This window comes from Haliaeetus albicilla, chromosome 1 (genome assembly GCF_947461875.1).
Source record: "Haliaeetus albicilla chromosome 1, bHalAlb1.1, whole genome shotgun sequence".
NCBI lineage: Eukaryota > Metazoa > Chordata > Aves > Accipitriformes > Accipitridae > Haliaeetus > Haliaeetus albicilla.
The window spans coordinates 74,658,429-74,678,838 of NC_091483.1; the positions used below are offsets into that span (position 1 = coordinate 74,658,429).

Here is a 20,410-nt window from a genome sequence, read left to right on the forward strand (position 1 = left end):
CAAACACAAAAAATCAAATCATCAGTGGTATATACTTCTGTCTGTCCCACTGTACTGCATCATCCACAGATGATGGGCTGTGTTAGAGACAGTGGAGCATGAGGACTGAAAAAGGCTTCTTTGCTTCTTGTTGGGAGAGAAGTCTAGAGCTTCAGGGAACATGGTTTAGTGGTGGACTTGGTAGTGTTAGGTTAATGGTGGGACTCAATGACCTTAAGGGTCTTTTCCAACCTAAATGATTCTATGAAAAGCCTTCATTAAACAACAGCAAACACAACTGAAAACCCTAGGTGTAAAAGCCTAGTTCCTTGCTTGATGTGCGGTAAATTGGGAGTGACACCACTATAAAACTGGAAAAATAACCCAGGCAAAGCCTTTTGGCTTGACTCTTCTCCTTTGAAAATTACTACCCTGAAGGTGGAGGAGCTGCCCAGGTGCAAAGCTGACATCACAGGAAAAGTCATAATAGACCCATGTGTGCATATACATAAGGGGTAAGGCGTCACCTGAAATTTTGTTGCTTTTTCATGTCTCTCTGCCCTACCTACTAGATGATATTAGTAATTTCCAAACATGCAAGGGATATTTAAACCTTAAAAACAGCAAAGGGAGGGGAAGAGGCTCTTTGTGTTTCCCACAGCCTAATACCTCACTGGCTCAGAGCATGCTTGGATTTATAATTGTATAATCAAGCTATTTTCAGCTGGCCTGTCAGCAATGGATTGTCTGTCATAACCACTTGGAAACCCGCCTACACAAATATTCATGCTGCAGTGGTCTCTCCCATCACAACAGCACTACCTTTTCATTAAGCGAACATTAACGAACTCTACTTACTGCTCGTACTTCATGTTGTAACACTCATGGAAGAAGGTACTTACTCATCTGACAGTCCTCGCCCGTGAATTCCTCGGGACAGGTACAGTGGTACATCCTATGGCCATGAGCTAAAGAACAGGTCCCTCCATTTTGGCAAGGGTTGTTTGCACAGTGATCTAGACAGGCCACATAAGAAGTTGTTGTTAATAGCTGCCAGATAAGCCATGCTTTGTTGTGTTAGGCGTCAGCTTGGTTACATGAACCATTTTGGTTCAATGCATGGTGGTTTTAATATCATCTATTAACCTAAAACAAAGTTTCTCCAACCAATTTACATTGGTTTTGTTTCCAGCTGTATAGGAGCTATATTTATCCAGCTTTTAAAAACCGTATAGAAAATCACTGAGCTGAACCTCCTCCCCCAGAGTAACTTGTCCGAAAGTGGTAGGTCCAGGCACGCATGTAGTTAGTTGCCAGAGCTGCCGCTGTGGCGAGGAAGAAGATGGGGCAAATGCCCACAAGATGGAGCTGTGCCTTTACACTGGGGAGGGAAGGCTGCAGCTCTGCCTCTGCCCGGATTACTGCCCTGCATGCTTAGCATTTCAACATCAATGACCGGGATTATGCATCTCTCTTTCAAATTGCACAAAGGACAACCCTCGACAGAAGAATTTGCCATGGATTTTTGGATTATGTCTAAAACTAATGGACAGCTGGAACAAGGGAAAAAAATGTAAAGCAAAACAAGGGCACATCCAAGTAAATCAGGCCAAGCAATATTAAACTGGACCAGCCTAGTATATCTCTGTTTTCTAAAGAATTTTCTAAATCATGGGAAAATATGGTGGGAGAGGAGGGGATGTGCCAGGACAACCCTCTTAACTCCTGCAACAGAAGCTTTACGTGACAATGTGCAATGCAAAAGTTGTAACAGTCTTGCTGGCCAGGCAACATTCCTGATTTCAGGCAGTGTCGAGGGAGTTATCTCCCCTGAAGTTAACCAACATCAGTGTTTTACACCTGCTGCAGAGACGGCCCAACAGCTTGTCTGCATTTGAATCTTCTTTTTTAATGCTGGTCAAATTCTGCGAGGGCAGCTGTAGAGCTACTCAATCCAGGTGGTGCTTCAGCTAGAGAGTACGGTCCTAAGCATGGGATGCAACATATAGAAACATAGGCACACACATACAGGGCTGAAGCGAAGCACGAAAGGTACATCTGGAAATTTGCTACAGCAGTGTAAATGTGAGGTTCCCCTGCACGGATCAAAATATTTACTTCAGAATAGAGTGGTGTAATTGATATCAGAGAGCAGGTCTGGGTGTATTCACTGGTAGTTTCACTCCATGATAACATCAAGTGAGAGCAAGTAAAGGCAGTGATGTTCCTACTGTTCCTGCTGTTCAATAGTTATGAAACTTTTAGTGGTGTAATATTTCCTCAAAGGAAAATCCGGCATTTCCTTTTCCCATCAAACCAAACCATGACTTGTTCTCCAAGCCACCTTCTGGTGCAGTGGTGCTTGAGTTATTTTTTGTACCCTCGTTAAATCTGCAAAAAGGACTTCCAGTCTATTTCTTTCCAGTCGGAGTGCCTCACTACATCCCATCCACCACTCCAGTCTGACCTCCCTGGGGTGTTCTGCATCCCTCCTCGCCTTTCCTGGAGTCCAGGAACAACTTCCACTCATAAGCACATGGATCTCTGCAGGGAATCCTGCCCACCATTAACTATCCATTAACTGGGGAGTGCCAAGTCCCTGCCTGCTCAGCCAATGTCTAAAGCCACCCAGCAGTATCTCCCCACCCTGATGGGTAAAACACTCCCTGCTTGCTAGCAATCACCTTGACTTCAGCTTCACCTCTCTGAGGCTCTGCTGAAAGAGCAGTAGCCTTGTCTTGCGTTTCTACCCATATGTTCCCACAAAAGAAGGAAGGCCTTTTTGTTTCTGCCACCCACCTTTCCCAGAACTGGAACTGTTCTTCCCCAGAGCCTCTTTTGGGATGATGCCTCTTCCTTCTGCCTGCACAGCCCACACCACTCTACTTCTTCCTTCCGTATTGGTCCAAACGTCTCAAAAAACCTCACCGTCTGGTACTTTTTTCCCCAAGTCTGAGTCTCCCTGGGGGTTTGGGCATTCGTCCAAGATTTCCAGACATTCAGAGCAGTAGTCCTAACAGACTGCCCAAGATCTGGAGGTCCCACATGTAGGCACATTGCACTTTTGTGCATATATATGTACGTACATACGAGCTACACGTTCGCAGCCCAGTTGGCCCATATGTATGAAGGGATCACATCAGGCACATGCTACACACAGTCCACAGAGATCCCCTGGGCAGGAGTGGAGGATCCTCTGGAAACCTGAAGGCAGAAATAAAGCTCCAACTGATTTAGGGGAGGTCTGAACAAGCGCCTTGGATGTTGTTACGGTGAGCTCTGGCTCTGTACAGTGCAGTACTACCATCTCCCTCCATCAGAGCCTTCATACCTGAGCTTCATTTCATCCTGAACATAAACACTTTTTGTTTAAACTTTCTCTTGAAGTTGGCAGATGTATTTTGCTGGATCAATGCCTCCAACACTTGCTTAGCACTAATTTCTAAGCAGCTCCAGTGGTTTCAAGTCTACTCCCATGTACACATGGTATTCTTGGCCTGGAGAGAGTTTGTGCTTCAGGCTTCACTTTCAAGCAGGTCCTTCCCTACCCTGGTTCACACACTCCTCACCTATCTCTCATGGCCAAAGGATACTCTCTCTCCCCAAAATTTCATTTTTTCATGTTTTTCAAGTGTCTATAAAGTGGTTGAGATTCCCCAAAACATTTCATATTTTAGTGGATTTTTTTCACAACAAAATCATATATTTTCCACATCTTAAAGCTCAGCATTATTCAGTTTGACTGCTTCTTTCTTCCCAGCTATCTTCCCCAGCAGGCGAACTTTCCTCCTGTTTGCTTGAAGTTCCCTTCAGCCTTTATGCAGCTCCTTCCTTTCACCCTCACCATAAACCTTTTCTCTTTAAGCTACAGCTGGTGATCTGTCAAACATTTTCCAAGTCCAAATACAGTGCTTGCTACTTAAAAAAAAGTAGACTTATGTTTATAATTAACAGCTAAAGAGCTTTTATTTAATTTCACAAAATTCTTAATGCTTCCAGAAATAAAGTCTGTTCTTTGCAACAGCCAGCAGTGATCTTTTCCAGCTACCCCATCCTTTCTTTTCTTTCCTTTCCTCTCTCACACATATAACTCTTCTTTTTTCTGGAGAAAAAACAGTAGCCAGGGCAAGCCCTCACTGGTGTGAAGGTATATTGACAGACATACCCCTCAGCGAGGGGCAGGCAGAAAAAGGCGGCTTTCTTGTTGCAAACCACCTTATCTAACACTGTCGTGGGCAACAGGCAAAAATGAACCAGCAAGCTCAAAAAAGACTTGGGGGAACCCAGCTCTCTGCGGAGATGGCTGCACGTGGGGCTGGCAGGGCAATGGCAATGGGCAGATTGAGGGACAAAGGTGGCACAAAGCACCCCCAGAAATGCAATGCTAGGCTTGGAGAGCTCCTTCTTCAGCTACTGGAAAAAGCCTCTTTGAGTCAGCCAGCCACCACCGTGACAGTCAGTGTTTCACCGGAGGATTAAAGCAGTCATGAGTTACAGCTTCCAACATTTTAAGCTCTGGGAGGGCACTCATGAATAAGTTAGTGCAGCCCTCATAGCCTGACTCTTGTAAGCATGAACTGTCTATAAAGTCTACGTTCGTGTCTGACATACTTGCATTACAAAGGCACATACATTGCTGCTTGTTTTGGGGTTAGGTCATTTGTCTCTGATCTACTGTTAATCTGCTTTAAAGCCAGGCTGGAAAATAATTTAAAGTTGTTAAGTTTAAAATGATGATGCTATTCACTGCTTAATTTTAGACTGTCAGCATGATTCAGCTAACGTTGGCTTTCCGAGCGCTCCGGTAGATTGCAATCAGCTTGGCGATGAGAATCCTGACACTGCGGAGAACTCCCTGCAAGGGGATGGTGGAAAATGACCTTTGTTTGAAAGTAGGAAGCAAACATCTAAGGGCATCTGTTTGTATCCCGCAGACTAAACAAGACAGGTCACATTTGAAAGTAGTGAGATGGAGAAGAGAGGAACTCGATCAGCATTTAGACACAGATCCAAAAAAAGCCTCAGGGGCGTCAAGACTGATCAGTGCAACACCTGATATTTCAATGCTGGTCTGCTGCTGTATGAATTGAGAATTAGATATATACATTCCTTACAAACTGAGATTCCCCAGCATCCAGCTCATGAAACATGGAGCTGGGGAGACTGAGACAAGCAAGGGCCAGCCCCTGAGGCTCTGCTGAGGACAGGGATGCATGTTCCCCACTGAACTGCTTGGGACGTGGTGCTTTCACCCAGTGTGTCAGTTGAAGTGACTTATCTAGAAAGGAAAGTTTGCCGCAGACCTTGGCTTCCCGTTTTAGACAGACTTTCGCAATGAGACGATTGTAGCACTGGAGTGTGGTGACCACAAGAAGCCGTAGCACTGCTCAGCTAAGTAACCCTTTCATTGTCCCTCAGTACTCCTGTCCTCTTGTCTTCTCTGACACAGCCTAAAGCCCAAGGAAGTCTGGTTTTGGAGGCCTGCTCTTTACCCTGAGATCTCCAGAAAGGACAGCCAGAAGTGATGGCTGTGTGTTGTACAGGGTGTGAAATATTTCTGTGCCTTCTAAAAAATTAACTGGTGAAACAGACAGAAAATGTAGCTGACTAAATGAAGGGAAAAGTAAAAGGCACATCCAAGCCGTGAGGGGGGAAGATGAACACCTCTGTGCTTGGCTCCAGCAGGAGTTCAGATTTCCATGCTGGCGTTACGATAATTTCTCTCCACAACCTCAAGTTAGTCAACAGAGAGTGAACTAAAGACTGTGTGATAGTCACAATCTAATGCTATAATTATGCAGAGTCACAGAGAGATCCCAGAAGCAGTTAATGTGAAGGCTTGCTCTGTGTACACCAAATAAAAGTAGCACTGAAGGCACCGTCCTTCCTTACTGCAGGTGGCAAAGTAGGAGCCAGGTATCTGGAGCAACTCAGCAACGGCTTGCCTTACCTGAGTGGTCTTCGGGCAACGAAGCGCAGTGTCCCCATCTCCTGTCCCTGTCATAGTTATGTGTTGTTGAACACCTGAAAAGAATGAAAGGTGCAGTTTAGTGCAGCTTTAAACAACCTGGATGTTTGCACTGAAACTATATGGCCTTCACACTTTGGCAACCTGGCAATTCATAGGTTTTTTTCTAATTAGCATCTGTTTCGTTCAAATTCTCTTAAGACCAGAGGAAACATACACTTTCTTTTGTTAAAGATGTTCTGCCCCATTTCTCTCAAACAAAATACAGATTAAGAATGAGATGTGGAAGCAGGACCTGAGATCTCCAATGAATCCTCCAGAAAAACCCAACCTTCTTTCTATTTCTAAGATTAGAAAATGAAAGACAAAAATAAAAACCAAAACCAAAGCACATAAATTATGTCTTCTTTATTCATTACAAAACAAGCAAAACAGGACCAACCCATTTCTTATGCCTGTCAGTTACTTTAATAATCTGTGGAGTCAGGAGACTGTCCACAGAGGGACTTTTTCCTGGCTTTCAGTGGCAAACATTTTGCACTCAGTTCCTTTAAAGTGTTTCTATTTTTTAACTTGCCAGACAAAAATGAGGAAATAACTGACACAGGGTGATTTCCAAATGCACGGATAAAACCTCTCCTTTTTGCAGAGCAGCGGGCTGAATCCCGCACGCCACACTGCCTGTGAGAATCCTACAGAGACAAACTTTGACAACTCTTTTATCCACGCGCTTTCCTTGCCTTCATCAGTCTGTTATCTCCAAGGCTCATAGCACTCCAAGGAGCATTAAGCTGCTATTTTCCATTTGCAGAGGTAGACTTGTAAGCTTCCCTGAGGCCACACAGGGAGTGTGTGACTGAACCTTGGAGGTCCATGTTGTGTCCCAATGCGCCATCCACCAAAACAGCCTCCTTAACCAGTTCTAATGCAGCATAATAAATATCAGCTGGCACTACACAGGAAAATGAGTGGCTACATGGCATTGGAAGAAATAGGAGTTTGCTTTATTTAACATGGCTGATAACCTATTTTTATTATGTGTGGTTTTATCATACCTTGAACAGTTGTGTTATCAAATATTTTTTCACCCTAGGACATCACAAGCTAGATTGAAATTTTATTGTAGAGCATGTCTACCATTTTAACTGCCCTACTTTGCTTCTTAATTAGGTGCCATGTGGTTTTTAAAATGCTTTAATTCCTATGGAGCATCTGAATAGGCCACACATATTAAGTTTGGTGACCTCAATTATATAAGGTGCACAAAAAGAAAGGTGCTTGGTAGTCTAGTGCAGATTAACTTGACACCTTCTTAAAGAGGCTGTTTTCTCACAGGCATTAAGGCCCGTGTGACTCTGCTGGGAGTTAATGGAAATTTCTCTGTGCTCCTTCGGTGGGAAATGGATCGTGGTTTTTTTAAAGGATGGTCTATTACGCATGAGGATTAAGGTGAGGAGTAAGTTAAAAGTGGTTCCCAGCGGTGCGCTGCTTGTGTCATTGTTGGCAAAACCATCTCAGACTGAACACTTCAGCTGTGCCAGCCGTGACGGGGAAGGAGAATCCAAACTTTTCTGACTTAATTAGTGATTTAGCAGAGCGACGTTACACTGAGCAGCATGGGAGAGGCAAATGGAAAAGGCCCCATGTACATCTAAGGAATTCAAGCAAACTCTGATCATTAGGGGGAAAAAAACAATTTATATGCAAATTAATACTCTCTGGAGTCTGTCCAGTAGCAGCCAAGTTCTAAGCAAACGGAGAATTCAATTTTTCCCCTCTTAAATGTTTTTTGTCATCAGACACCCTGACAGAGGCTTCTTCCACCAGCTTTCCACAACCCACTGGTCCTCCCACCCAATGCTCTTCACAGCCAGTGCTCTCCTTCCCTATCGCCTCTCAGTGCCTATGAAGAGGTTGGTGCTCCCCTGCGATGCCAGGCTGCCTCCTCAGTGCCAGGCTTCTTGCACATTCATTTTCCACCGCATATCTCTCACTGTTTGGGAGAAGCTCAGAGCATCCTCAAAGCTACTGCACTAGTGTCTCTCTTTTTCTTTTTAAAATCTCTTCTTGGCTGGGGGGCTTATCAAAAATGTGATGACATTTTGGTCTCACGGGATGTTACCTCCAGCAGCTACACCAACCAAATGGGCTTATTATTTCTTTGTGTTACTTGTAAATGGGACCACTCCAAATTTATGAGACAACAAATGTCTTTACATCAGCCTGTCACATAAAATTGTTAATAAAAAAGTGAAAACTTAAAGACACAGATACTGAATTAATTACACCAGAAAAGTCCACTACTAGGCATTGATTTAAACAACATTTTAAACCCATGCATGGTAAACAACACAGGAATGGATGGACAAAATGGCGTATCAGAGGTGAGGCCTAACTGGTAGGCAGGTTAAATGGAAAGAGGGCTATTTTACCCATCAGGAGCATCAGGAGCCTTAATAATAGGACATTTTGGAGAGCAAGCAAAGCCTCGGGCCAGAGCCAGACTGGTGGAAGGAACAAGCTCTGCCATCACACCTAGTGCTGTCACCATGTTCGAGGCCCAGAGGTTCCCTCAGACCTTTTTAGGTGTTGTACTGACCACAGAAGATGGCCAGACTTTGCCTGATAACACCAGAGCAAGCATTACTAGCACCAGCAAAATCCAGAGCCTGACGTTTGGTGTCTCCCCACATGTCCTTCTCCTTTCCAGGACTGGCGTAAACTCTCCAGCTTGTAATCCAGCTGGCCAAAAAGCCCTCCTTTGCACTGTTTTCAATCTGTGGCCAAAGTAGCAAATCTTCCTGTTTCCAGAGAAGATGGTAAGATCATGTCATTCCCCTACAGACCTAAGCCCACCCTTACAACCTGGCACAAAAGGAACCCGCACATCCAGCACTCAACTGCAGGATAAGGTTTCTCCAGGGTATGAGTCAACACCTTCCAATTCACAGCCAAAATGTGAGCCGAAGTCTGTTCCCACTGTTCCCCTTGAGCAGGATCTCAAGGGAACCCATCCCACCATGGGACACAGGGGCAGGGCGCTGGCAGCATCCCTTGCAACCCCAGCTTGGCTGCAATTCAGACCACCGTCCCCATTTGCTCTCATGGGTGTTCACTGCACCCCCATTTTGTCTGTCCCTACGCTGTTTTGTCTTTCTGGAGGTACCAATGAACTTTAGCAACAGTTCCAGCTAATATTTTCTCTTCAACACAAAAAGCAAATTTACATGACATCTTTAGTACCTCATAAGAGGCCTCTAAATAGGAATTTATCTGTGAAAACAGATTATAATTAAAGGGAAATGCAATACAGGATGCTGCTAAAGGAAGTTTGTTATTTGAATACTGCAATTATTTTGTCTTCTTTCCTGTGTTTTTGATAAATATTTATAAAGACGCAACTTGTTTGTTGCTCTCAGAGAAAGTAGGGAGAGGTTTCTGCAGTCAGGACTGATTTATGTTGAAACATTTAACGTTATGAATGGACAAGGTCATGTCTGATGGCCTTCCACATTTAGCCCTTTGAATCAACACAGTAGCTTTCATAAATGAGATATCCAGCTTTGTGTTAAGGTAGACACTGCTGTTAAATGCTTTCTGCAGGAGGACTATCTTTTTATTGAACTTAATATGATGAGCTAGCACACAATATCTGTGTCATACGTAGTATGAGAAAACATATAATAAAATTAAAGCCTACTGGAGCAGGCTTTGGCTCACACTATAGAGTCCTGCCTGTAGTCCTGCCTTAAAGTATGGCTTGAGGACTAAGGACATGGACTCATTAAGTGCATAATCCAGCACTCTCCTGGTCTGGTCTCCTTGCATTTGCACCCAAAGAGGCAAGTTGCATCCAGCCTCCCATCATCTCCATCCTTACTAGCAGGCGGCAGGCAGGCAGGAGCAGGAAGGACACCAGCCGTGCCCTCACCTGCTGCCTGCCAGGTGCCCTGGGATCAGTTATTCAGCATCAGTCCAGCATGGGCTAGTGCCAAGTCACACAAAAATGCACAGAGCAGGTTTCCTGACTGCTATTCAGGGCTCTTTTCCCGGAATCTCTGTGCCTGAAGTCACACGTTAGGTTGCTTTTAGCTTATGAAAGAAGAGTAAACACTGGCCAGAAGGTCAGCCATGGGGTGAAATGGCCTGTCAAAACCAAACAGCTCCAGCTGTCCTCCTCCTCATCTCCCTGCTTGTAAATGGCTTTTTAAAAATCAGAAGCGTAAGAGCAAGTTGTCCAAGGTCAGCTCTAAAGTGTGCTCTAACCTTGGATCCCATCCATTCACAGGTTTTTCTGTTTTTTTCCATTTCTGTGGCCTAACTGGCTAAAAACAAATACACAGTGTCATATATTAACAAGATCCATCTTAAGCATTGCATGAAATTAAGCGTGTCCAAAGGTCAAACTCTTTGTGGGTACAGTTCATCAAAGACAGGGTTCAAACTGGAAAATTATTCCGGTTCTCTCCAATATCTCTTAAGATATTCTGTAATTCTTGTTTCCTTGAGGCTTTTCTTATCTGGATTGTATCTATGGATGTCTGGGAAATTCAGAAGTGGCCTCCTAGCCCGAAGCTCTATGTCTATTTGTGTAAGAAGGTATGTGTTGTGTTGTTTACATTACACCAGCACTTACACTTAAAACAGATGTGCCATTAGAAAGATGGCACAGATCATGAAAAAAATTAGGCAGTCCAGTATAAAAAATGAGAGTTCTGTCCTGTATGGGTGAGTAAAATAAACTATAAAATATTATCTGCACCCTGAAAACATGCAAGTATGTGCCTTTCACATAGCTCATCTGTGCATACATTTTCACATTACTGGTACCCATATATTCCCTGCTTCATTGCCTTTGATTTCTGTTAATATATGCCCATTAGATAGGTTCATCTGCAAAGTTAGTCTTGTTTATTCAGTGCTTGCTGCAGTAGGATTCCCACCTGACAGCCCCTACCCCAAAATGAATAATGAATAACAACTTCTGCATATGTAAAAGAATAACCTTTGCCCAAAACAAGGACACCTGGTCTTAAACACACTGGTAGAATAAATCATTGCCCAACAAGCAGGAAAAAGGGGAGAGGAGGGGGAAAAACCCTACTTTCCTCAAATATCAGATGGTCTCTGCTGCAGTACAAGTATGGCTCACACAAATCAAACAATTCCTTAACCGAGTGTCATCTCTTATAGGTGTCTGTATCTCTCCTTTCTCCCTCAGCAGGGGGTTTCTGTCACGTCGTTTCATTGGTCCTGTCCTTTCTGTACAAGCTCTTGCCACTCGTGTAAGTTGCAACTCCAATATGAAGGCCAAGGAGGAAAAATTTCTGCAGTTCTTGAGCTTTCTGTGGCCCTGGAGACCCCATGCCTGGGCTCTCTACCTTCTGAGCATGTCTTGACCTGAGGGCCATGACAATAAGCAGGAGAACTGCATGGTTCTCCTCGGCACACATCAAGCTCCAGTTAATGATTCTAAAAACCAGATTAAAGCACTAAAAGGATGGCATTTTCATTTGAATGCTGTCTTCATTTATGAGCAATGTGAACTTACCATTTCTTTTGGGAAAATAGATTTGATAAACATGAGTGATAAAACCTTCCACCGTACCGGAAAGGAAATTTGCATAAATTTCCATCCTCCGTAAACACTGAAATACAAGAATAAAAAACTCATCATGCAGGTGAACACCAACCCACGGGTATATATATTATATGTTATTAAATGAAATTATGAAGATAGATATATTCAAGTTTTTCAGCTGTACTTTGGACTCTGCGTTTCTGCAACTTCTAGTGCGTAAGAAGAGGCTTAAAATACTACATAATGACCAAATCAACAAAGATAAATGGGCTCTGTGGTAGAATAAAGATCTCAGATCATTTCAGCTCAAAATATATTGCAAATTCTGGTACAGCAAATGCCAATTATATTCATTAATTGCAATTATCATTTCTAATTATGCAGTATTGTAATAGCATATTAAATTGATTTCTGAAGTAGTATCCTTTCAGGCTCCATATCACATTGTAACATCTGTTTAAAACAATTAAGGCACCAGACAGTACAAACTGAAATAGAAACAGTCAGGAGAAAGAAGGGTTTAAAGTTTGGGGGAAGACAGATAATTTTGATCATACCACCTTCTCTTCGGGATAAGCAGATTCCTTACAAGTGGGGAGAAATTGATGGGACCAGCATCTAAAAAGGGCAAGTTTTATGTTCACCACGTCAGTGATGGCAGTCTAAGGAAGGGTGGTGGGAGTCTAAGGAAGGCTAGTGGGAGTCTAGCAGAAAAAAATCCTTCAAGACGAGTCTTGAGAATGAGAGACTGAAGATAAAAAAGACAATGAAAAACTGTCAGAGCTTATTTAACCATTAAACTAAAAGCAATCACTTTTGAGAGCCGGGAGCATGAATGGGAAGCCAACCACTGCTGTAGGAGAGAAATGGGGCGTACAGCCGAGCTGGCAGCACAGCGCGTTTCCATTTCTCAGTGACGATGTACGACTGCTCCTTGTCCTGAGCTTACCCCTTCCATGACAGCTGGGGCTTCTGCACACCCTTGCGATACCTGTTAACCCTCACGAGCCCAGACTCATCATCTCAGAGAGCTGCTGAGGCCAGTTATTAGCATTATGGAAAACAATAACCCATCCCTGTGGTCAAAGCCCTTCCTAACCGGCTGGAATTATGGTCTCTCTATCTGTCCCAACTGTCCCCTTCTCTGTCAATGCAAACTAGCTACTGCCAGCCCCTCTGCTATCCCTTTTTCAAGCTTGGTTTTCATTGTCTGAACTAATTAAGCAAATGTTCATGTATTTACCTTTTCTGATACCTCCTGTTATAAGCAGTTAGGGAAGTTGTGAAAATATATCCATTCAGAAGACATATTGCATCCCAAAGTCCATTAAAGACTGTTCTAAGCTATAAAGGCACCACTAATGGCCCAATTCATGTAATCCTTAACAGCAAAAGCACAGGACAACAGCAGCTTTAAAAATGGAAGTCTGCAATGCCCGTGCACAGCCAGGTTGTCTGTGTGTTTAGGTGCCATCAAAACAAATGCAACCTGGCAAACTGCATGAGGCTCAAACCCTTCTCTCACAGAGAGATCAAGGGCTGTGGCAGAAATTGAAACTATACATACAAAGAGCTTATACACTTTAAAGTTGCAGGGCAGACGGAGCTCTGGTTAAAATAAAGGGAGTAGCACACTTACAGCCACACTGTGTTATGAGTGAATACAAGCCACACCAGCTGAGACAAACTAAAATCCCATCAGCACCTTTCCATTAATCCACACTTGAAGGAAAATTATCTGAGATTCCTGAGCTAATCCCAAATTCCCCTCTACACAGAAATTAATATTGGCATACCTATTCCATAATCCTTATTCATGTTGAAACAAAGACAGGCTTACTACTGACTTGCACAGCATGGATACAGACAGGCAGATCATTCTTACTGTCATGAAACCTATTGGATTGACTTTGTACCTTGTGGGCGAGTGAACTCATGTTTTGAGCCTCTTCCTGCCCCAGATTTGTAGTGCTACAAAGAGAAAAAAAGAATGTGGATTGGAGACACAGATTCACTCTGGGAACCATCCTATAGAGACAAATGTGCTTTCCAGTGTGCCCTGAAATTGTGTTTCTCCCAGTGCTTCTGCAAAGATCTCATTATTTGCGTGTGATTTTTGCTGGGGCACAGTCTGGTGAAAGAGGGTAGATAAACACTGGCTCGTGAAAGGTCTCTGTTAAACGAGGAAAACCCAGCACAGCACAAAAAAGGCCAAAGCTCTGCTCCATTATAACTTTCTATTGCCAAGGGACACATCCCCTACTTCTCTCGGCAGGAAGCTTATATGCATTCTGGGGCCGGTTCACAGCTACAAATAATATCCCAGAATTTGACTTTTCCTGCCATTTAGCTGTATCCCCCAGGGCATTAGTTAAAAAAGCAACCTCTACTCTATTTGGGTTTGCCAATCAGCAAGCAAAGAGCACTAGGCTGAGCTGATTTTAAGCCACAGGAAATAATAAAAAATGGTAATACGCATAAATTGCTGCTGCCACCAAAGGTGCTGACAACTGAACTATAGCAAAATAAAAATATCACAAAAGAAGTCAAAGAAGCAGCACATCATGAACGTAGAACTGGATAGAGGGCATAACAAGTATGGGATAAGACAAAGCTGTTGCTAATATATATAGGAAGGGCATGAACAGTTCTGAGGAAGAAACAGTTTTTGCACTCTACACCGACCCTGCCAGCACTGAGCAGTCTCCAACGGCTTCAGCCAGAGCTGACGTTTTCCTAGGCACCAGAAATATTCCTTTCTACTCCCACCTGCAGTATGTAAGGAGATACTTCTGTACTTCACTGGGATAGTTAGGATTATAGCATCATTTAGGTATATTTGAGCTAGTTTTAACCTAGCCAGTGAAATAAGGCTAATCATAAAGCCACACAACTGAGCATCTGGGCTATTAGCTGCACTGCTAGTCCATGGTGGATGCCAGGCCATGGTGGTGTTTAAGCAAACTAACAAAGTCAAACCATCACGGCCATGCTCAGCAGTGCTGCAGGTGCCTTGCAGACATACCCCGAAAAAGACACAAAGCACACGATGAAAACACTGAAGGGCATGGCATGAAAACACGGAGAGGTTTGAAAAGAAGGAGATGGTTACCTAAACTGGCATGTTCAGTTACCAGGTAGCAGTAAGGGCTGGTGGGGTAGCACTCTCCTTCCATGCCACTGCAGGTACCTGCTTATGTCAACACATTTCTGAGATGCATTTTCAAAGTGTTTCAATTTTTGTGGCCCTTCCTCCCCTCCCGTTCTTCCTCCCTAGCAGGGCATGGATGTAAGAAATTCTTTAAACGCAGATACATATAGGACCAGCTATCCTACAGGGCCCCCACTTAGTCATCACTGCTGTGAGCCTTCATCTAGCAAATCCCTTTTGTTTTTCATTTGAAGCACTCTTCCTTTCGGTCTGGTTGGCTCATCCAACCCCAAGGCAACATAGTCCTGCCAGCCAGCACATAGGTGATCCACCACTCCAAAACAGAAAAATCAGACTTACCATCCTTGCACAGTCACTGCTCAGAGTCAGAGCCAAGACAACAGCGAAAGGAGCGCAGACTTTCATCTTCGGTCTCCTCTCACGAAGGTTTTGCCTGGCAGAGGGAAACTTCCAGGGCTGGGCTGAAGCAGGAGGGCAAATCAGCAATGAGCTTTCACAAGGCGCTGTGATTTACTTGACTTTAGGGTATTTTAGTTTTCTAAGTAAGCAGAGCTGTTATCGTTGTTAATCATTAATGTCTTTGTGGATACATGGGAATGCCATGTAGTGAGCCATGTATTCTCCCTAAAGCACAGGGACTGAAGAGTTTACAAAGTGCCTGACCCTCGGACATGATCGCCGGTGTACTCAGCAAGCATTTAAGAGCACCTCCAGAGGAGCTGCTCCAATGTTGCTTGTAATCAGAGATGATTTACCATCCAGACATTTCCCATCTCTTTCCCTTCAGGAGCTAATTAAAAGCATGGTATAGCAATAAACAGGAGCTCCAAGCAAGCCCACTCAGGAGATGACATTACATTGCAAAATACGGACCAGATCAATGCCGATATCAGACACAAGAATTACTCATTAACAGATGGTTACCTGCTCAACCGTGACTTAAAACAGAAGCCTTTCAGCAGCAGACTGGGAAAATTAAAAAGAAAGAAAATAGACATTACTCTGACAAAACGTTTTGTGTACCAAAAAGTTCCCTTCTGCAGCTGCCTGAGCAAAGCCATCTCTGTCTTATAAGTGCTTGGCTGAGATAGCTGCACTGCAGAAGCATTTCTAATAGGGATGCAGAGGATATTGCTAAAACTGAGATTTCACCAGTGGAGTCTGCTTCAGCCCCACCTTGCCCCACAACCAAAAAGCACAGGTTTGGCTGGTGCAACTGTGTCTATGCTTGAGGCTTTTGCCAGCCATGTCCCGTCAATCAAGGACCACACCTCTTCACACCCAAAATCCCCAGAGCCACAACAACTGAAAGAATACCATAGCCCTTGCTTAAATTGTGCTCTACCCTTTGAAGTTTCACCAGCACAGCTAAGGAAGGGATGTGATTTTTTTTTTTTTTTTTTTTAACCCAACAAGACCATGGCAGTAGGGCCCAGCGGTGCAGTGGAGCTACCCCAGCACAATTTTGCCATGATGGTTTATAATGTTAGAGTGGATTTCCACTGGCTGTGCTATCACATTGCTGTGTCTCTTGTCACAGTAATAGCTGTTGTTAGTTCAAATATGCATATATAGGTTTATGGACAAAACTTTCCTACTGTCAGCAAGGCTTGGAACAGCAGGAACCAGACAAATTTGGAACTTTCTTCCCAAAATCCAGCAAAGAGCAAACTAGCAGAAAAAAATTCTTTGCCTCTATGCATTGTCTGTTGCCTGAAGATTTGAAGTAAATAAAGCTTCAGGAGAGACTTGTGGAATAGATCTGTCTTACTTTCACTCATTTGAAACATGGAAATAGGATGTACAGACAGTCTGATCTGCCTGGGGACACCTGGCAAAACTGGAACATAGATTTCTACTTTCTACTCTCATCCTTGACTTTGGCCATCAAACTAGTAATGCCTATACACTGGCTTATAGACATCTGCTTATTATCCAGGCTACTGAAATTGTGCAAACAAAACAAAAAAAAGCCATTAGCTGCTATTTCGTTCACAGTACCCAAAAGCTCTGCAGAAAGTGAGGAGCAGGGGAGCAAGGACTGGACAGCGAGGAAAGGAGGAAGATACTTTTTTAAAGCTGTGGCAGTACCCTCTTCCAGCCATTTCCAGAATAAAAAACATCCACTTCCAGGACCAGAAACATTGTATTTCTGTGGCGACCAAAGCAGGATGTAGGAAAATATTTTCCCATAGCTAAAAGTAAGAAAGAAGAAAAGCAAGAATGCATTCTGTGTCCGTGCATCTGCTCCCGGTTGCTGTAGTTCATAGGCACTGAACTACAAGGAAGAGTTGCAAGACTTTCTGGGAAGTCACAACTTTAAGCTTTTAGCTCAAATTGATTCATGAACACAAGAAAAAGGAAGAAACACCAACACCAGGAGCCACTTCAACTGATAGGACAGTGCTAGCACAAAGCAAAAGCAAAAGACATCAAAGGCAGGAATTGCAACAGCTGCCGGAGAAGCACCACCATATAATGGGAATTACCCCTGAGTAAGGTCTGAATAATGACCAAACAGTGATTTCAGGGTTCAGACAGATATGAATCATTAAAAAAACCCTAACTACTCCGTGTACGCTGCCTGCATTGGTTCAGCAGAGGTGTCTGAACAGGTTTTATGGCCACAGAGAAAAGACAGAATTTGAGGTGTGTTTTTTTGTAAGTTATGTTAAATGATCAGTGACTTTTCCAGATATTTATAGCCAGAAGAACGTCTGCCTGCCTTCATCAGGCTTTTCGTAGAATCAGTATGCCACATTTTTTTGAGAGACATTGTTTTTCATTGGCAAGAAACCACTCAGAAAACTGAAGATTCAGTTTTGATACCGAATTCTTATAAACTTCACAGGGCTTTGAGCACTTGGGAGTTCATAAGGGTGAAGAATAAGGTCTTGGCTGCAGACATTTTTGTGTCATTATGTGAAGCTTTTGGCCATGAGCAGCACAAGAAGTGTGCGTGGAGGGACAGCTGGGGAACAAACCTGGGGAAAGAAAGCTGCGATGTGTGAATCCCCTACGCTGGTCCAGTTGTATGCCATTCCAGATCGAGCTGCCCAGCAGCACGGTCCTGGGTGAGCTGGGAATGGCCCCAAAGGCAGAGAGGCACCGAGCAGGGAGGCCATCCCTTACCCTAACACATGCTCACGCCTGACTCCGCAGCCTCTCCATCAAGAAGGCAGAGGCACAGAGCTTCCGACGTGAAGACAATAAAAATGGGGAAAAAATAAACAGCACAGAGCTTGGGGAGTTTCGGCAAGCACAACCTTCTTTATCTACTCATGCACACCAGTGCCACAATCGCTGGTGCTCGGATGGTTTACAGGAATCACACTTGACCTCAAGAATGGACTAACCAGAGACAAAGGCAGAACTGGTGCACACAGCCAGCCACCTCCTCAGCGCGCAGAGCATCGAACGGTCCGCGCCCACAGCAGCCTTCTGCCTCTGCCGAACACCAAAGAGCCGCTCTTACGATCAGAGATCACCGGATTACACGTTGTCAAGGCCTCTGGGGTTGCCTACCATGAGAGAAATTTCTTCTGCTGTAAGGAGGAGATGCTGTTTGGTTTGTATCGCCGCAGCTGAGAACCCACCAGTCTGCGAGACCTGGTGCCAAAACCATCACCCTGTCGGTCAGGCTGACGGCCCACAGAGCTGCTCTCCTTGACCTTCTCAAACCAATTAATCTGTGACTCATTATTTCCAGCATACTGAAGGAAACTCTCCATAAAGGGAGAAAACAGTCAGGTGTGTATGTACACGATAACAGCAACAAGAAAAACAATGAAGATACAGAAGCAATCCATACGGCATTCAAGATAAAGTCCCTAGCATTAGATCTTAGACTTCATTTAGCACCCATTTCAAATGATGCTCTGTAAAACACTAAAAATAAATATAAATATAAATATAAAAAATGTGTGTGTGTGTGTGTATATCTAAAAGCGAGGAAATCTGGAAACAGGACCTACAGGAAAGACTTAGCTTTGGGATGACAGAATATTTGGCAGCTCTAAGGCCTGGAGTATGTATTGCAGTTCATCCCACCAGTGAAACTGCAGCTAGGGTCTGGTTCTTGTTTTCTAAGAAAATTCCATTTTCATTTTAAAGAAAGGCATGTTCTGATTCTTAACTTTGCTGTACATAATATTGAAAATTTCCTGTGGAGCACACATAATCCAAATGCATTTAGAGCCAGATTCTGCTACTGCTGAAGTCAATGAAAGGTTTCACAATAAGACTAGGATCTCTTTACCATGTTTGCAGGCTGTAATCCTTCTGTATCAAAGGCTAAAACCCCTCAGTTTCAGTATTTTTCCCTTAATATTGATATCATCATGGGAAAATAAAAAGGCAAATAAACACACAATAAATGAGCAGAAAGAGACAGAAATCCTTGCTGCAGGGGGTATAGCACATACTGATCATGCTGCCTCATACATCTGCCTTTTCCTCACTTTCCACATTGCAATGTTTTTTATTTTGTTAAATTTAACAATAATTAATAAAAGCCCAGACTGAGCTCAGGCTCTGAACTACTTAGTAATAATGAAACAATATTAACAACCATCCTAAGTCATTAAATACCAACAAAAAATAAATTAACTGACTCAGCCACCAATATGAAATCATAAAATTGCTTTTTTTTTCATCAATTAGTTCACTAGACATAAGTGGAAAAGACAAGTTTAAACACACACACACACACACACACACACATCCGTGTACATTCCTATGTACCAGCTACCAAGCAGACTGGAGGGTGGTTGTCCCATGACTGCAAGTTCATGTGTTCTCCATTTTTACGTTATTTCCTGACCACTGTAAATGTTTCTGAGAAATCTACCACTCAGCTACTGCAAAACTGAAGAAAAACTATCATCTTTTCTAATAGCTAACTGCTTCCCCTACGTATTTTTGTAAACTTCTATGCTTTTTCACGGTAATAAGGTCTTCTTCCAAAACCAGGTTCTTCTTCCCTTGTGAAGGTAACACATGGCAGCCAACTAATGGGACAGTGTTGCCTCCTGACATCTGATTTCCAGGCTTTAGTTGACGTGATTGTTAGGAAGCCCAAACCCAGCTTTCTGGATAAGGAGACAGCTGGAGGCTACAGCATCATCGGCACAAGGAACCAGTGCAAGATCTAAAGTCTCTGCAAGTGTGCTGTGTCCGAGATGTTTATACAACATGAGGGGTGCACGTGAATTGGAAGTAATTAATTAGAAGTATTTCCAGCATGAAGAATGCAATTTTTGATTTATCTTTCAGGAAGGGGTAGGATGCAAGCAATCACGTGTGGCAATTCTGCTCCTGGTGTACCAGCAAGTGACTCAGTGCTGATGTGAGACTGACGTACAAACCCTCCCAACTCTTTTCTTTTCCGCTGGGGGACCTGCAAACCATGCTGCAAGCATTGTTGTCAGTGTGGGATTGGGATTCCCTTCGTCTCTGTTTCTTGAGGTCATTCCCATCATCTGGTCCCAGGAGCCGTCACCAAAACTCAGCTGTCCCCGTTATTTAATGAATATCCTAATCACCAGAACTGAGGCTCATACTCATGGGCTCCAAGTCTAGTGACTTTTTAAGGATTTTAAAATGAGGCAATGCAGCAGTACTGGGAGTGCACAAAGAACCCTTTCCTTTCCTTCTAACACCTACTGCTCAGGGCTGCCCGGACACAGGAGGGCACAGAATTTCACATGTT

At 43.6% G+C, this 20,410-nt stretch overlaps 1 protein-coding gene across 4 annotated transcripts in view; it reads right to left on the bottom strand.

The window, feature by feature from the left end:
- The window catches only part of HGFAC (HGF activator), a 44,728-nt gene extending 29,290 nt beyond the window's left edge, over positions 1 to 15,438 (bottom strand). Inside the window, exons 1-5 of one of the 4 annotated variants that reach the window (XM_069794721.1) lie at positions 15,040 to 15,438; positions 13,445 to 13,499; positions 11,499 to 11,595; positions 5,930 to 6,003; positions 882 to 995 (exon numbers count right to left, since the gene is read on the bottom strand). In XM_069794721.1, the coding sequence (XP_069650822.1) occupies positions 882 to 995; positions 5,930 to 6,003; positions 11,499 to 11,595; positions 13,445 to 13,499; positions 15,040 to 15,105 (406 nt within the window). In that variant the 5' untranslated portion in view covers positions 15,106 to 15,438. Of the gene's footprint in view, positions 1 to 881; positions 996 to 5,929; positions 6,004 to 11,498; positions 11,596 to 13,324; positions 13,384 to 13,444; positions 13,500 to 15,039 lie in introns of those variants that run through there. The other 3 variants (XM_069794704.1, XM_009923249.2, XM_069794714.1) reach the window with 3 other exon arrangements.
- Positions 15,439 to 20,410: the final 4,972 nt, after the last annotated feature.